This window comes from Phocoena sinus, chromosome X (genome assembly GCF_008692025.1).
Source record: "Phocoena sinus isolate mPhoSin1 chromosome X, mPhoSin1.pri, whole genome shotgun sequence".
In the NCBI taxonomy this organism is placed as follows: domain Eukaryota; kingdom Metazoa; phylum Chordata; class Mammalia; order Artiodactyla; family Phocoenidae; genus Phocoena; species Phocoena sinus.
In genome coordinates this window covers 66411498-66429397 of record NC_045784.1, presented here as the reverse complement: position 1 = coordinate 66429397, position 17900 = coordinate 66411498, and the positions used below count along the sequence as shown (strand labels likewise).

At 39.8% G+C, this 17900-nt stretch overlaps 1 protein-coding gene and 1 pseudogene across 1 annotated transcript; one reads left to right on the top strand and one right to left on the bottom strand.

Moving 5' to 3' along the window:
• Window positions 1-1813: 1813 nt before the first annotated feature.
• LOC116747117 lies at window positions 1814-2365 on the top strand (annotated as a pseudogene).
• Window positions 2366-11144: 8779 nt separating this feature from the next.
• Window positions 11145-13129, bottom strand: LOC116747116 (toll-like receptor 13). Its single transcript, XM_032618926.1, is given in 2 exon segments — window positions 11145-12838; window positions 12841-13129. Coding segments are annotated over 2 exon segments (1983 nt in total).
• Window positions 13130-17900: the final 4771 nt, after the last annotated feature.

Here is a 17900-nt window from a genome sequence, read left to right as displayed (position 1 = left end):
CCTCACTGTTGCAGGGAGGGGGACCCCTTCCAGGGCCCAAGAGTGAGCTCTTGTCTAACACTTGGAAATGAATTGTCCAAGGCGGCACGTGCTGACAATGCAAGAGACTTTATTGGGTAGGGGCGCCCGGGCGGAGAGCAGCAGGGTAAGGGAACCCAGGAGGACTGCTCTGCCATGTGGCTCACAGTCTCAGGTTTTATGGTAATGGGATTAGTTTCTGGATTGTCTCTGGCCAATTGTTCTGACTCAGGGTCCTTCCTGGTAGTGTGCGCATCACTCAGCCAAGATGGATTCCAGCAAGGAGGATTCTGGGAGGTTGGTAGGACATATGGACTGGCGTCTCCTTTTGACCTTTCCTGAATTCTTCCGGTTGGTGGTGGCTTGTTAGTTCCGTGTTCCTTATCAGGACCTCCTGTCATAAAATAACTCATGCAAATGATTAGTGTGGTGCTGGCCAGTTTCTTTCAGTGCTTCCCCTAACACCAGTACCTTCAACATTGGAGTCCTTTGCATCAGGCCACCATTGTAGTAAAGACCATTTCCCCCTATTATCTAATAGAACTCCTAAGTTGTAGCCAGGTAGATGGCTATCCAGCAAGAGACTACATTTCCCCATCTCCCTTGTGGCTTGGAGTGGCCAAGTGACCAAGTTCTGGAAATCATTGTGAGCCATTTCCACATTGTGACACTGAAAGGGAAAGTTCATGCTTTCCTTTGGCCCTTTTCCCCATCTGCTGGCTAAGAGCTGCCAAAAGATGAAGCAGCCACCTTGGACCCAGACATGGCAGAGCTTCCTTACCAGCCCTGGACCACTTACCTCTACTCTGTTAACCTAAAAGAGAAACCAACCTCTATCTTGTTAAACTACTTGTGTACAATCTTGGGTCTTTTTCTTATAGTACCTGCACCCTCCTTAATAAAACCATGCTGAGCTAAACTTGCAAAATTTTAAAAGTACACACCGAGTCACTGGAACATGAGTAGACAGACCAATGGGACAAAAGAGAAAGTCCATCATAGAACCAAATACATACAGAAAATTAGTACAAAATCAAATCAGTGGGGTAAAGACGGACTTTATTTTTTACATGAATAGTGTTGACACAACCAGGTATCTATACTATAGAAAAAGATAAAGTTCCATCTCTTCCTCACACCATACAGCAGGTTAAAACTCTAAGTAGAATGAAGATTTAATGAATTTACCCTTTGAGCCAACAGTTTCATTTCTGCAAATTTATTCACGATAAGGACATATCTGCACTTTATGGATAATGTATGTACATTTTCTCATTGTTTGTAATAGCAAAAGACAGGAAAAAAACTTGTGTCTACCAATAAGGGATTAGATTTTTAAAACTATAGTATATAATTGAATGTTATACTATACGAAGTTGTAAGAAAGAATGAGAAAGCTCTGTATTTTCAGGATGTACTTAGGTGAAGAAAGCCAGATGCAAAATAGTGTATAGTACTATGCTACCTTTTGTATAAGAAAGGGGAGAAATGAAAATATATATTTATTTTTGCTTGTATCTGTATAAAGAAACACTGAAAGGATATATCAGAAACTAATAAAATGGTTAGCTATGAGAATGGAAAGAGTGGGGTAGATGGGGACAGGAATGGGTATGGGAGTTCTAAATCTAAGTATTATGTAAGTAATAATTATTACTATTAAGTATTAATAGGCAGTGCGCAGGCACGGCGGCGCGCCTCTGCGGGGCGCTGGGCTCACTGCGCACGCGCGGCCATCAGCTTGGTCCCAGGTGGAGCTGTTTTAGCCGAGCTGGCGCCGCCGTGAGCCTCCGAGATGAGCGCGGCATAGGCTGACCGCTGGGCTTGGCTGCTGGTGCTCAGCTTCGTGTTTGGGTGCAATGTACTCAGGATCCTCCTCCCGTCCTTCTCCTCCTTCACGTCCAGGGTGCTGCAGAAGGACGTGGAGCAGGAATCTCAGATGCGAGCAGAGATTCAGGGTATGAAGCAGGAGCTCTCCACCGTCAACGTGATGGACGAGTTTGCCAGATACGCCAGGCTGGAGAGAAAGATCAACAAGATGACTGATAAGCTCAAAACTCACTTGAAAGCACGGACAGCTCAGTTGCCTAAGATAAAATGGGTTATAAGTGTTGCTTTCTACATATTGCAAGCTGCCCTGATGGTCACACTCATCTGGACATACTACTCTGTCCCTGTGACCGTGGTGCCGAGTAGATGGATAACTCCACTAGAACGCCTGGTAGCATTTCCCACTGGAGTAGCAGGGCTTGCAGCAAAGGAACTGACGCCTAGAGAACTTACGTGTCCAGTGTCACCGAAATGTGAAGTAGCAGGGCTACAGTTCAACCCAAGCCTGCCTCAGTAATCCAAGCCCAATACCTGGGGTCTGATACCCCACTTATTGAAACACCACCTCTGGTTCCCAAATTCTGTGACTCCTTTTCAATTCACACTATGCTTAGCCCCTCTGCAGCATTTCCTGCTATCGGCCATTCTTTCACTTCTGAAAGAATTTCTTTTGGGTTTTAAAATTAGTACATGTCATCGTAGAATGATTAGAAATATAAGAAAAAACTTTTAAAAAGACTCAGTAGCTATGGATAACCCCTCTTAACATTGTGGTATATTTTTTCCAGTCTTTTTTTCTATTTATTTTTGTATGGTTAAGGTTATCTGGCACATACAATTTTTTACCCCTCTTATTATGTAAGCATTTTCTCATATCAATAAATTTCTTCAGATAGGAGATGGACGTGCTGCTGGCTGTGCTGAGAGGGCAGCTTAATAAGTTTCTTTATTAAGGAAAAAATATATATATATATTTGTATTTGTTTAATGTCAGGAAGTACTTGGTTAACTCTATCACTATTGCTTATTCTGAGGTATCTCCATATTTTAAAATATCAGTATAAGAACATTTTTCTATATTGACCTTTAATTAGATTTCCACCATGAATTGACTTTAAATACTTTAGACTGATGAACAAAAAAGTTCTGTTAAGAAGTCTCTTCTGTATCAGTGCTAAAATCCAAGTACCATGAGCTCCAAGACCAGTGGCAGTGCTGGCACTCTATTTGGTTCTGTCAAAGTCCCTTACATCCTTTAGGACCAAGCCCATTCACCCATATTTGTTCAATTTATAGCTGCAGTTCCTGTAGTAATTCAGCATGTATCACAGACACACTGTATATATCTACAAATTTTTAAGCCTAACTGCTTGAGAACAAAAGTTGAAATAAACATAGAGGGAAAATATTTAGTTTCAGGAGGCAAGATTTTACTGAGCTAGATGAATACAAAAATAAACGATATGATGTTTGTGCTTTTTTATAAATAAATTTATTTTATTTTATTTATTTACTTTTGGCTGCATCGGGTCTTTGTTACTGCACGCGGGCTTTCTCTAGTTGCAGCAAGTGGGGGCTACTCTTCGTTGCATTGTGCATGCTTCTCACTGCGGTGGCTTCTCGTTGCGGAGCATGGGCTCTAGGCGTGCGGGCTTCAGTAGTGGCTCGCGGGCTCTAGAGCGCAGGCTCAGTAGTCATGGCGCACAGACTTAGTTGCTCCACGTCATGTGGGATCTTCCTGGACCAGGGCTTAAACCCATGTCCCCTGCATTGGCAGGTGGATTCTCAACCACTGTACCACCAGGGAAGTCCCTGTTTGTGCTTTTTAAGAGGTGGTTATGTCACCTAAATATTTATGCACAATTTCTGAGAGTTCAATATGTATATATACATATAAAGAGGTGACATATACATATATTTTTAAATATTGAGTCAATTTAGCATTAATATTTGTGTAAAGTATGTATGTATGTATTCATAATTCCTACTTATTTTGCTTAACATCTCACATAAAAGCATTTTTCATGTTATGGTACACTTTTCATAAACATACTTTTATGACTATAAAATATTTCATCATATAGATGAACCATAATTCACTCAACTATTACTTTCTAAAGGTAGACATTTGAGTTGTTTACAAACACTCAAGAGCACCATAAAAAAAGGACATAAGGAATGTCTTTGTGCATAAATCTTCCTGTATTCTGATCATTTCCTTAAAATAGAGTTCTAGACTTCTTAGAATTACTGGATGGAGGTACATGATACATATGTAGAATTGTTCTCCAAAAGGATTTTACCAACTCCACCAGTCTCACCAGCAGTGTTTGAGAGTGCCCATTTCCTTATACATATAGAGGATTTTAAGGGTTAGGACCACTCACATTCAGTTTATTAAAAACAAACAAAAGTTAAATATTAGCTCACCACCCCTTTCTTGCCCTTTCTATACTCTCTCCTCCACACCATGTGCCCAGAGTCCTCTGTGCTGCTTCCCAGCCACCCAGGGTCTCTCACTGAGCTGTCCCACCCAAGCTGGCCTTCCCTAGAAAAGTTGACACTCTAGATTTTTCCCTCCTTATCTCATCCCCACACCCAAATTCAAAACTTTATATCCTGCATCCTATCCTCTTGGCCTGCCCTGGCCAGCAGATCAATCTTTATTTTTTTTTAATAATTTTGTTTTTATTAAACCAAAGAAACGTTGGGTCTTCCTTGCTGCGCGTGGGCTTTCTCTAGTTGTGTCGAGCGGGGGCTTCTCTTGTTGCAGAGCATGAGCTCTAGGCACATGGGCTTCAGTAGCTGTGGCACGCGGGCTTAGTAGTTGTGGCTCGCGGGCCCTAGATCGCAGGCTCAGTAGTTGTGGCACACGGGCTTAGTTGCTCTGCGGCATGTGGGATCTTCTCGGACCAGGGCTTGAACCTGTGTCCCCTGCATTGGCAGGTGGAATCTTAACTGCTGCGCCACCAGGGAAGTCCCAATCGATTTTATATATTCATTACCAACAATGTATAATAAATGATAATAAAGAATAAATGTGTTAGGCCAAAAAATGGTCCCCAAAAGATATTCACATCAAATGCCTGGAACTTGTGTATGTTGCCCTATTTGGAAAAGAGTCTTTGCAGATGTCCATTGAATTAGGCATCTTAAAATGAAGAGAAAATCCTTGATTTTCCAAGTGGGCCCTAAATGCCATTACAAGTGTCCCTTTAAGAGAGAGGCAAAGGAAGATCAGGCACACAGAACAGGAGAAGACCATGTGAAGAGGCAGGCAGAGATTCGAGTGATGCAGCCACAAGCTCAGGAACAGCGGCCAGCAACCAACAGAAGCTGGAAAAGGCAAAGAACAGATTCTCCCCTAGAACTTCTAGAGGGATCATGGCCTCGCCCACACCTTGACTTTGGACTTCTAGCCTCCAGAACTATGAGAGAATAAACTTCTGTTGTCACCATCTTTGTAGTAATTTGTTACAGTAGTCACCAGAAACGAATACAGTGCATCACCACGTTCTCTCCGTTAACTCTAAGGCTGTACTTTAGGACAAGACTATGGGAGGAAGAGATATTGTGGTTTATTAAATAACCACCAGGTGGCAGTACTGTGCAGAGGCTAGCAAGGAAACCGGTTCTGCTACTTCACGTTCTCTCCGGTCCCCTTTCCTTTCATCACTGCAACTCACTGATGCCAATCTTCTTTCTAATCCTAAAAAGCTGCTGGCTTGGGCCTTGGGCATCCACATGTACTTTAGATTATAGAGATTAGGTTGGGCATGTCAGGGGATGGTAAGCAATGAAATGAGATCTGTCTTTTAGTACTCTACAAAGCTTGAAATACCATCAAATCTGAGCTGTATCCTTTGAGCGAAACAACCCAGGTCTCCCTTTAGGGATGACCTTTAGCAAATGGTGAAGTGGACAAAGCTGGTGACCTCTATGTTTCTAGCTACTCCTTTTCAGTAAGCCCATCCTCAGACACCCAATGCTCTTTCTGCCCCAGGTCCTTCAGTCATGAGGAAGGTGAATTTCTTAGCTAACATATGGGCCAGGCATCCTCCCAAGACCACTTAGTCTTTAACACAGCCTAGAGAAAGCTGTTGTAATTATCCTGATTTTACAGAGTAGAAATACTGGAGTTTAGAGCGGTCAACTAACAGGGTTACAGTTCTTAAGTGGTTGAGTCACGCCTCAAACCTTGGTCATCTGATATTAATTGCCATATCTTAGTGCAACTCGGCTTCTGGCCATCTTTCTCTAATTTAACATTTACTGTCTGTATCACTCATTTGACTAGCATTTTAATTATCTGTTACACAAATATATGTTATCTCCTAATTAGATCGCAAACTCCATTAAGCCAGGGACTACACCTTAAGCTGTGTTTGCAGCCATGTTATCACCTGTGACAGTGAGCCTAAAAGTTTTAGCTTTTCACTAGATGCTTAACATTTCTCATCTTGGGAAACAGTTCCCCCCAGTTAGAACCCCTGTCTATGTCACTTTATTTAATGATTTTCAATTTAGAAAGATTCCATTGAGAACTTTGTTTGGAAACTACAAAATTGTTAGGACTGGACTTAGAGCCACCATAATCCACAATAGCTTTATCTCAGTTCCTCCTAAATGTTTTAGGATGCAATAGGCCACCTATTACAGGCTTAAATTCCTCCTAGAGGTACAGTATAATAAAATCAAAGATGATTATAGTAAGTGACATTATTGGGTCAACGTCACCTTCTTAATCTGCAGACAAAACTTTACAGCAGTGTCCAGATAGATCTACAAACCTGTTTTTATAGTTCCCAAGTTAATAGATCCTCTATTCTCATTTTTGCATTGTATATCTGCATTTTCTTAGGCTAATTCTAACTCAAGTTGTTACCTGATTTAAATGAACACATATGTAGCTTCCAGAGCTACTTCTTTTCACTTCGACAATTAAAATGAATGTTATTTTAGACATAATAATTAAATCTACCCAATGATGAAGATTCTTTCTGGGATTCTATGAACCCTTCTATATTTTCACGCTTAGAAATATATCCTCACTATATTATCTTTTATCTCAAAACTCTTATGTCAATTTTGCACTCATTTAGTTGGATTTCACTGTACCTATATATTATTCTTGCAGTTTTTTCCCAGCTTTATTGATATATAACTGACATAATATTGTATAAGTTTAGGGTGTACAATGTGTTGATTTGATACATTTATTTATTTCAAAATGATTACCATCAAAGTATTCTTTGATTTTTTAATCGTCTTAGGCAAAAGCAATACAATATTGACCTACCTTCATATTTACTGGTAGAATGATAGGGGTGCATTAGTTTAATGGGCTACCCATTACAAAGTTATCAAGTGAGATCACAGGTATGAAAGTGCTTTGGAAATGGTAATTAACAACACACATGTAAAATTATGGTATTGTTACTGTTACTCTTTCGAGAAATATTGCAAGAAGAGAAATCCAAAGAATATTTAATGATTACATTTTGATCACTGTGTAACCTAAGTGGAGTTAATATTTGAAGATAGGAGAACCTTTCCAGAGATTTCTCAATGTAAATAATTGCTTAACCCAGTGCCTTTCAAGCTATAATGTGTATAAGAATCCTCTGGAGATCTTGTTAACATCCAGATTCTGGTTCAGTTAACATGCAGACTCTGGGCTGGGCCTGAGAGTATGCATTTCTGACAAGCTCCCAGGTGATGCTCATGCTTCTGATTTCTGGACCACACTGTGTGTGCCAAGGAATAATTTTGGCTCTACCTCTTAAACTCAATCACTAATCCTATTATTAAAGGCAAATGTGTGGTTGCAAGGAAACATATTAAATAGGTGGAGACATCCCTTTCTCATAAATACAGAGCTGGCACTGAAACTCTGGTTTGGAAGATGAGCTTAAAAATCATCCAGGTAGGGGCTTCCCTGGTGGCACAGTGGTTAAGAATCCACCTGCCGATGCAGGAGGCATGAGTTCGAGCCCTGGTCCGGGAAGATCCCACATGCCGCAGAGCAACTAAGCCTGTGCGCCACAACTACTGAAGCCTGTGCACCTAGAGCCCATGCTCCGCAACAAGAGAAGCCACTGCAATGAGAAGCCCACTAGCTCCGGCTCTCTGTAACTAGAGAAAGCCCGCAGGCAGCAACGAAGACCCAACACAGCCAAAAATAAAATAAATTAATTAAATAAATTTTGCAAAATCATCCAGGTAGGCCCATATAAATAATTCTAAACAGAAAGATTTCTATCCCTTTTTTCAGTATCTGTAGGGAAAAAAATTCAGATCTTTCTAACAAATTAAGCTTAATATATTTTTAGCTTTACTGGCAGGAACATTTCTCTTTTTCTCATCTAAATTTTTTTCTGTTCCAATTTAAACCACTTGTTACTGCAGATTGATTGATGATAGAGAAATTAACTACATAATCATTTCCAAATATCTTTTTTATATAATTACAGCTCCAATGGCTTCATTTTAAAGTGCCTATAGTTTTAGTAATTTGGTCTAGGAAATGAATTTCCCTGTATCCCAGCTAAGTAAATATTTGATACATGTAAAAACATAATGCAAACCTTTGTATAATGGGTATGCCTTGAGTTAGTGCCCCAATCCCTTCCAAGACTAAAACAACAGGAATGACAATGGCACCATTTTATCTGTGGTGGTGTGATGGCATTTTTTTTAATACAAAAGACAATTCCATTTCTTTTTTAAGATGACCTCAAAGACTGGCGAGACAGTTTCGTTCAAGGAAATAATCATCCCTTTACTGGATTAAATAATATGTTCTGTGGGAAAATACACACTGTTTTCCTATTTGAAGATTTAAGTTGTGAGGAGAAAATCCTATTCACCTGGCTGATAGTCACAAGCAGGACCAGCTTCATGGGCATGTGACCAGTGCAGTCACACAGGGCTCCACACTCAGAAGGTCCCTGTACTTGGTTTAGTGCTCTGCCATCACTGTCTTGAAATTCCGAATAACTTTTGGACAAGTGGCCCCGCATTTTCATTTTACATTAGGCCCTGCAATTATGTAGCTGGTCCCAAGTACATGGGTGAACACTGCTGTTCATCTGGTTTCCTGGAATATGTGTATAAAATTTAGTCTCTGTTCCAGCATGATTGCCTCATCGTTTCAAAAATGAAATGAGTTCAAGTTATTAATTATCCACCTTTCCTTCCAAGAAGGACTACACACACATGCACCAATGTGTACTTTCCTACTAGGCTACAGCCATCACCCTCTTCATGGTATTGTGCCCCTCATATCACACACTGTAATTTCAAAGAATCCTATACAGCCATTGATTGGCATGCTGCCCAATGATCTTAGTCTGCTAGTCATTTTCACTTATTAATTTCGTGGCAGAATAATGTATAGAGATGTTTTTGTTTTATTTTTCCTGCTGTGGAAGAATCAGGAAGAATAAGAGAAATATAGCTCCCCCCATCCAAAGGGAACATACTCCTATGCCTGTTGAAGTTGTCTGAAGACAGGAAGTTGTCTTCCTGTCTTAGTTTATTTAATCATGCCAGTTTGTGTGTGTGTGTGTGTGTGTGTGTGTGTGTGTGTGTGTGTGTGTGTGTGATGGGAGGAGAACAGGGCACAGAATGGTGACGGAAGCACCCAGAGAGGTGAAGTTTACGTAAGACCAGGAAAAGAACAGAGGTCTACTTGCTGTTTCCTTGAGTGGTGGGATCCAAGACACATTTCATCTCCAGGGAGGTGAATGGCTATCTCCAATTTCAGCAAAAAATGCAGTGCCAAGCATAGCCCAGAGGCAGCAGAGTCCTCAGACTCCAGGGATCCAGCTTGGATGATGGGCATACAAGTGGTATTGTGGACCAAAGACTGGAGAAATTGCCCCCCATTTTTTTCAGGATGCAAAAAAAAAAAGAGCTGTTTTTCACTCCTGAACACTTCCTTTCTACAAAAGTCCTCCACCAACTTTTTCTTTTTTTGCTTTATGCAAGAACATGAGGGGTTAGTGGGTGAGGGTGAGGAGCCCATAATAACTAAGATAGAATTTTTAACAATCTAGCAGAACAGGGCCTCAAAATCAGATATCATTTGATTTAAAGAAAATTAAGTAATGTCATATTTCTTTCATCTCCCATGAGGCAGTTGTAAACCTTTCCTGCAACAATGTAATATTTAACCCACAAACATCCAGCTGATGACTCACAATTTCCCACACAAATGCCCTTGGATTTTTCCCTAACAATCTAACAAAAGTCCTGTCCCAAACATGCCGACCTCTCTTCACACAGGGGAGTCATGTGTAGTACAGAGAGACCTGGCAAGGGCCCACTGAGGTAGACATTTGACTACCTCAGCTGCTAAAGATTCTGCCCATCAGGGTCTTTCTTCCTCAACAAACTCCTCTCAGAGTCTTAGGGATAAAGGGCAAAGACCAAGTCCTCATGGAGAGACAATCAGAAAAGGACAGTGTTGGTACCCTACTAATCCGACTATAGGCTGATCTCCTCTAGATCCCTATGGCCCCTCTTGCTCCAGGAATTTATAGCACTTTTCCTGTAAGAAATTCCTTCCTACAGGAATCTGTAGCACTTTTGCCTACTACCAGAGCCATGGCCCCTAGGCTGGGTGTTGCTCCCTACAGATATTGCCTGCTACAGGACACTGGTCTGTATCTGGTGCTTGAAGCATGAAGCCATTGGGGCTACAACCCTATGAATAGCTGCCAGAAACTGCTCTATGAAGTCTTTTTTATCACAGCTAGGTGATAGCTCCTGCAGTCATCATTGCATTGCTAGATCATCAAGGCTACTTCCCATTGAGTAAATCAATGGATCCAAACTAGGACTCTCCTAATGCTTGGGCTCTGACTTAAACAGAAGCTGGCCTTTGGAATTTCATGCCCTAAAGGAGAATACACCAGAATCCTAACTTTTGGTTTTTTGCTTTTATTAAACCCTGTGTGTGGTGTTTATGTTGTTATAGGTTCTTAGAAGGAGTATAGTTCAATCTATCTTGACAGGAACTGATTTGGATAAACTAGCTGAGCAATGTTCTCAAGCACATATGAGGGCCCTACTTTCCGGATATCTAATCCCCTAATAGCGGGATTACATCCCCTAACACTGTTCCTGAAGCTTCCTCAGGCAGCTCCCTTCACTCTTCCAGTTGCCTGATGGACATTAACCAAATAATGGTCATAAGCAACCTTCTCCCTGCAGAGCAGGTACATTCACTCACACTCTTAGTCGATACACACCTTGGGCAACATTGGATTTGAGGTCACAAAGACTTTTAGTCACTGGGCCACAATCAGCTGTGTGTTGTCTTTCTCCACAGATTTGTTGCCCAATGCATTTCTAATATGAGCCCAGAAGAGTGGCCACTCTTGGGCACTGTCTGGCCAGGTGATAAATGTCTGCCTATTCACAAGTTTCCTGAGTCAGTGGTAGCTGGATAACTTATAGTTTGGGATCTCTTCCAGGAAGATCAAGATGATGACATCCTCGTGCTCACAGAACATCTTGATGCTGGCCAGCTGTACTTCAAGCTGGCACCATTCACTGTGCAGGTAGTGGTTACTGACCACACACAAAGTTTTCCGGCTGGTGTTGATGTCATTCTGGATGTTCTCAAAGATGTCTATGCCTGGATCAAAGTCCCAGTGGTGAAGACAGAGCTTAAAAGTGGGCTGGCCACCTTCTTCTAGGGCTGGAACAAGCTCTTCATATACCCACTGCTCATCAGTGGCAGTGAAAGAGACAAAGGCATCATAGATGAACTCCTTCTCTGTCCTTTGCCACTTGGCCAGGTACCAGGCTTAAAATATGTAGAGCTCATACCATAGAGATGGAGTCATCTTGGCAATGAACCAAGAGGAGACCATGGTTGTGAGGACCAGACTGAAGGAGCAGAAGAAGCAAACATTTCCTAGGTCAAAATTACACATAGAATCATCAAAATCTATCAACAAACTCTGGATATTTGGCTGCTGACAAGTATAGCTCCAGAGGTAGGGGATATGGACATTTGCTGTGTTTATTGACCAATTCTTGAAACATGCATTGTCACAGCTGCACTGAAGTTTGTTCCCATAGAGATCAAAGTACTTCAGAGACTTCAGATTCTCCAGATGACTTTGATTAATGACTCTTATGTTGTTGAATCTTAAAGAGAAGTCCTGAAGGCTTTCTAATCCAGAGAACATGCCAGGAGTCAATGACTCTAAGTTGTTGTTTTCCAGGTGCAGCATTTTTAGTCTTTTGAGCTTTTGGAATAAGAAAATATTTAAACTGAGACTTCAGTCTCCAGATTTTGTTCCTGAGATATCCAACTTTGTGAGATTAATCAGGGAGTCAAACTGAAGGTGGTCTAGGAATACCATGGGATTTTTCCCTAGGAGTAGCTCCTGCAGGCCATTCAGCCCTTGGAAGAAGTTGGTTGGAACAACCTGAATTCCATGTATTTGTCCTTCTAGGTTGAGTTGTTTCAAAGACTTGAGGTTCATAAATGGAGGAAATGGCAAAGTCCTACTGGTTTCATAACTAATTTTATTAAAACTGAGATTCAAAACTTCTAGATTTTCCAGGCCCAAGAAAAGGCCTGCTTGAAAACTTGACAAGATATTGTATGCCAAGTCAAGTTTATAGAAGTAATTTAGGTCAGAAAATGCATTCTCCTCTATGTCTTTCAGGCGGTTCTGGGAGAGAATGAGAACTTGGAGCTTCTTCAGAAACTGAAATGTTCTGTGTTTCAGTGTCCAAATATTGTTGTATTCAAGGTCTAAACTCTCTAAATTTGGAAATTGAAGAAAGGAGTATTTGTCAATTTTTACTATACAGCACCCAGCCAAGTTGAGCTCCTTCAATGAATACAGCCCATAGAAGGCCATATTACTGAGTACTATGATGGGATTTCTAGAGAGAAAGAGAGATTGTAGGTACCTCAAGGGTGAAAATGCAAAATCTGGAAATCTTTTAAACTTATTGTGCTCAGGTCTAGGGCTCTCAAGTTCTGGAGGGCACTCCAGGTCCTGTTGCTGACAAAGGAAAGTTGACACGTGTTTAGACTCAGCCTTTGGAGGCTGGGCATAGCATCAAACTCACTGTCATTGAGGTGAACAAGATCACTGCTTTGGCTCAGGTCAAGGGACAAAAGCCTGGTACAGTTGGCAAGGCGCTTTACGCCCCCTGCATTAATGGCATTTTCCCAAAAAACCAAAGCCTCTAATACAGGTAAATTTCAGAGGAGGCGACACCAAATATAGATTTGATATATCTTCATTTAGTCAAAATCTCTTTTATATTTTTTAAAAGTTTTAAAATATTCTCTGTAAATTTTTGTGTTTCTGTGTTAGGGTATGTCCTAGAAACTTTTAGATATTATTATTGAGATATTGAGAAATATCTTATTTTTCCCTATTTAATTTTCTAGTTAAGTATAGCAAGGGTGCCATAACTTTTTAATTTTTTGTGTTCTTGTTGATCATAAGCATAGAAAGCTTTCTGAACTCCTAATAGTTTTTAAAATATGACTGTTTATTCTATTAGGTTTATCTGTTAATGATTATGTTCTCTGTAGGTAATGGAAGTTATATATCTCTTTTTCAAATTCATACATTTCCTATGTATTTTTTATGTTGGTCTCATAATATTGGTCACAACCTCCCTATATTAAATCATAGTGATGATAGATTTTTTTTGTTAATGGGATGACATCTATAGATTTTCAATTAATTATTTTATTTGCTATAAGTTTCAATATATATCAAGTCAGAAAATTTCCCTCATACTCCTAATTTTTTAAGGAAGAATATAGTTGAGTTTGACCAGAACACAAAGAGAGAGGGGGAAATAGAGCCATCAACTAAGGGAGAGTGTACAGGGGCAACAAATTTCTTGCACAGATGATAAATTGGCAGTAAGTACAGAAGTGTGAAAATATCAAGCACTTACTATGTGTCCAGCATTTTCATAGGCATGAATGACTCACTACAAAACTCAGCAAGATAAACAGTCTTAACCCCACTGTATACATGGGGAACTGGAAGCTCAGAGACACAAATATTGTACAGCTAATGTGAGGCAGATTAGCAATTCAAAGAAAAGGCTATATCTTATTTATGTGGAAATCAGATGTAAGTTTACATACATTTTTAATAGCAGTTTAATTAAAGTATATTTTATATACCATAAGCTTTATTCTTTTAAAGTGTATATAATGAAGTGGTTTTTAATATAGTTGCAAGTTTTTGCAATTATCACTATCCAATTCCAGAAAATTGTCTTCACCGCCCCCCGCAAAAAAAGCCCTGCACACATTAGCAATCACTCTCCATTCTTGCTTTTATGTAGGCCCTGACGACCACTAACCTATTTTCTCTCTCTATGGGTATGCTTATTCTGGACATTTCATATAAATAGAAACACAGAATATGTGGCAAAAAAAAAAAGCAAAGGCTATATCATCTCAGAACCTCATGTTCTTTCCACTACCTTCTGTCGCCCCTTAATTCCAAAAGAGAAGCCCCCAAACATTTGTAACAATGATTACATCACAGGGATACTTGTAACAACTCTATCTCAGTGGTCATTTTGAAGAATGCTAATTTGGTGTATAAATTCTAGAATATTCCACAAAAGGTGGTGTCCTAAGTTTATACTTACACTTTATATTCATGTCAATGACAGAGAAAATGAAAAAAACAATGATCTAATGATAGTTTCAATTTTAAGTCAGCCCACTGGTATTAGGACTGAGATGAGTAGATATATTCAGTGCTAGGAGGCTAATGCTTTAAGGCATTTTAAGTTTGTTAGGCAACAGGAAGGAAATGGATCAAAGGATGAGAGATTTCATTGCAAAAGTAAATATAAGAAGAAGGAGAAGGGCAAAGAGGAGAAGGAGCAGAAGAGGAAGAAAAAGTAGTAGCATAAGTAAATATGTCTTGCATAAGTGTGAGGTGACTCAAGGAAACTGGGTTGAACAAGATGGCATTGCCGGGATGAATGTATTCTCTGCTCTCACAGATGACAAGGGTTACCAATATGACCCCTAAAATCTATCCCTGTTTGTCACAGGAAATTTTAAATGAAGGAAAACTGTAAAGCTCCAAACATCCAAATTGCCCACCCTGACAAGGTACAGAAAGGGACAAGCTTTGTTGATAAAGCTTCCATGGGTACAGGGCTAGTGGAGGAGGTTTCTTTTACCTGAAACTGCTGGTGTTACTGCAATCAAAGGAGCATTCAGAGCCAATACCAGAGCAGGGAGCTGGGGCCTATAAACCATAGAAGAAAAGTACTTAAAGGTAACCAAAATGAACGACTTCTAGAAGCAGTTGTGGAACTGGGTTCAGCATGCCAGGGAGATGAGAGCAGAGAGTAGGCAGTCAAGAAAGTGAATAGGAAAGAATCTGTGCAAAGACCCAAACAGCACTGGTTTTTGCAGCTTGAGTTTAGGCCTGTCACACTGAACTTTTCAAAGTACTGGAACAGGGCAGAGAGCCAAACTCGTCTGGTTGTGGTATTCAAAATGAGGCAAGGATAGTGAAGAAATAAGAACTTTCTATAGTAGACTAAAGATACATGCTCCCCAATGTTCATAGCAGCACTATGTACAATAGCCAGGACATGGAAGCAACCTAAGTGTCCATAAAGAAATCAATGGGTAAAGAAGTTGTGATAATTACTCAGCCATAAAAAAGAACAAAACAGTGCCATTTGCAGCAACATGGATAGACCTACAGATTGTCATACTGAGTGAAGTAAGTCAGATACAGAAAGAAAAATATCATATGATATCACTCATATGTGGAATCTAAGAAAAAGGTACAAATGAACTTATTTACAGAAACAGAGCCTAGACATAGAAAACAGACATACGGTTACCAAAGGGGAAGGAGGGAGAGACATAAATTAGGAGCTTGGGATTAACAAATACACACTACTTTATATAAAATAGATAAACATCAAAGGTCCTACTGTGTAGCACAGGGAACTATATTCAACATCTCATAATATCTTATAGTGGAAAGGAATCTGAAAAAATATATATATATAAACAATCACTTTGCTGTATACCTGAAACTAAGACAACATTGTAATTCAACTATACTTCAATTTAAAAAGAAATTTCTACAGTAAACTAGATGTCTGTATACTATGTAATACAATTTTATGATATTGTCACTGTGCTGTCCTACTTAATTTCTATATTAGAAAAATATATCTATGCTGACCATATTTTATGAACCAAAAGTCAAGACATGCTAGTCTTACATTGGGTTAGAATATTTTTCATTGGAACTAGATTTAAAATTTCAGGATGTATTTTTACAATATTTGTAAAGGTTAGTCTAAAGCATAGCATTTGATTAAAAATGATATTTGTAATCATTTTAATTAAAAAAAAATTGGCATCAGGCTTTCAGTTTAGAACACAAACACTTATTTTGAAAACTTTTATAAGCAAATAAGGTTTGATCTACATCACTTCAACCTAGACCATCTTTTCCTAAAATATTATATGCCATGGATTGCCTAGATAGCAAATTCTTTACTGAAAAAAGTTAAAAAAATTTTTTCCAGTAGGTGGTACATGCAGATATTTAAAATTCAAACAGCACAAAATGATGCACAGTAAAAATGTAAGTCTCCTCACCCCAATTCCTCAGCCCTCCTCCTTTGTTATCAGCTTCTCCTGTGTCCTTCCAGACAGAAAATCTCTAAAATGTCTGTAAGGAGAGGCTATGAGGATACTGGACAGTTGGGTGTGGGGCAAGGAGGGAAGGAGTCCCAACGAGGGGAAAAAAGAGTACACAAAGGGTGAAGGCAGGAGTCGTGAAAGACAACTTTGACTAGTTTATAACTTTGTCATTAGTTCACCCTTGTTTAGAGAGTCCTTAGCCTAAAGTTTTACTTTCTTGTAGCAAACTTGCTATACCAAAAGCATCTAAAAGCTGAGTATCTGATTCCAGGTTCCTTAATATGTTTTCCTCCAAAATAATGATTAAAAAGACTAGCACAAAATTAAATGTATGGATGCAATCTAGCACGAAGCTGCTATAGAAATTCTAAAGCTCCACTTCTCAAAACACCTGGAACCTGGCTTCCCCCTAGTTAAGGAGCAAACTATGTGAGAAGAAAAGGGAAAAAATTATTGACAAATACAGAACATATAAGCTAGTTCATTTTTAGGGAAAAACAAAAAGTTGAGTGTTTTCTACCTTAGCTGCCAGATTCCATTCCTGATCCTCCTCTGTCCACTATATACTCTTTTTTTTCTTTTTTGGCTGTGTTGGGTCATCGTTGCTGCACACAGGCTTTCTCTAGTCGCAGTGAGCGGGAGCTACTCTTTGTTGCGGTGCACGGGCTTCTGCAGGGGACACGGGTTCGAGCACTATATACTCTTTTTTTTTTTTTTTTTTTTTTAACATCTTTATTGGGGTATAATTACTTTACAATAGTGTGTTAGTTTCTGATTTATAACAAAGTGAATCAGCTATACATATACATGTGCTCCCATGTGTCTTCCCTCTTGCGTCTCCCTCCCTCCCACTCTCCCCCTCCCACCCCTCCAGGCTGTCCCAAAGCCCCGAGCTAATATCCCTGTGCCTTGCGGCTGCTTCCCCATAGCTATCTACCTTACTAAGTTTGTTAGTGTGTATATGTCCATGACTCTTTCTCGCCCTGTCAAAACTCACCCTTCCCCCTCCCCATATCCTCAAGTCCGTTCTCCAGTAGGTCTGCGCCTCTATTCCTGTCTTATCCCTAGGTTCTTCATGACATTTTTTCCCCTTAAATTCCATATATATGTGTTAGCATACGGTATTTGTCTTTGTCTTTCTGACTTACTTCACTCTGTATGACAGACTCTAGGTCTATCCATCTCATTACAAACAACTCAATTTCATTTCTTTTTAAGGCTGAGTAATATTCCATTGTGTATATGTGCCACATCTTCTTTATCCATTCGTCCGATGATGGGCGCTTAGGTTCTTTCCATCTCCGGGCTATTGTAAATAGAGCTGCAATGAACATTTTGGTACATGACT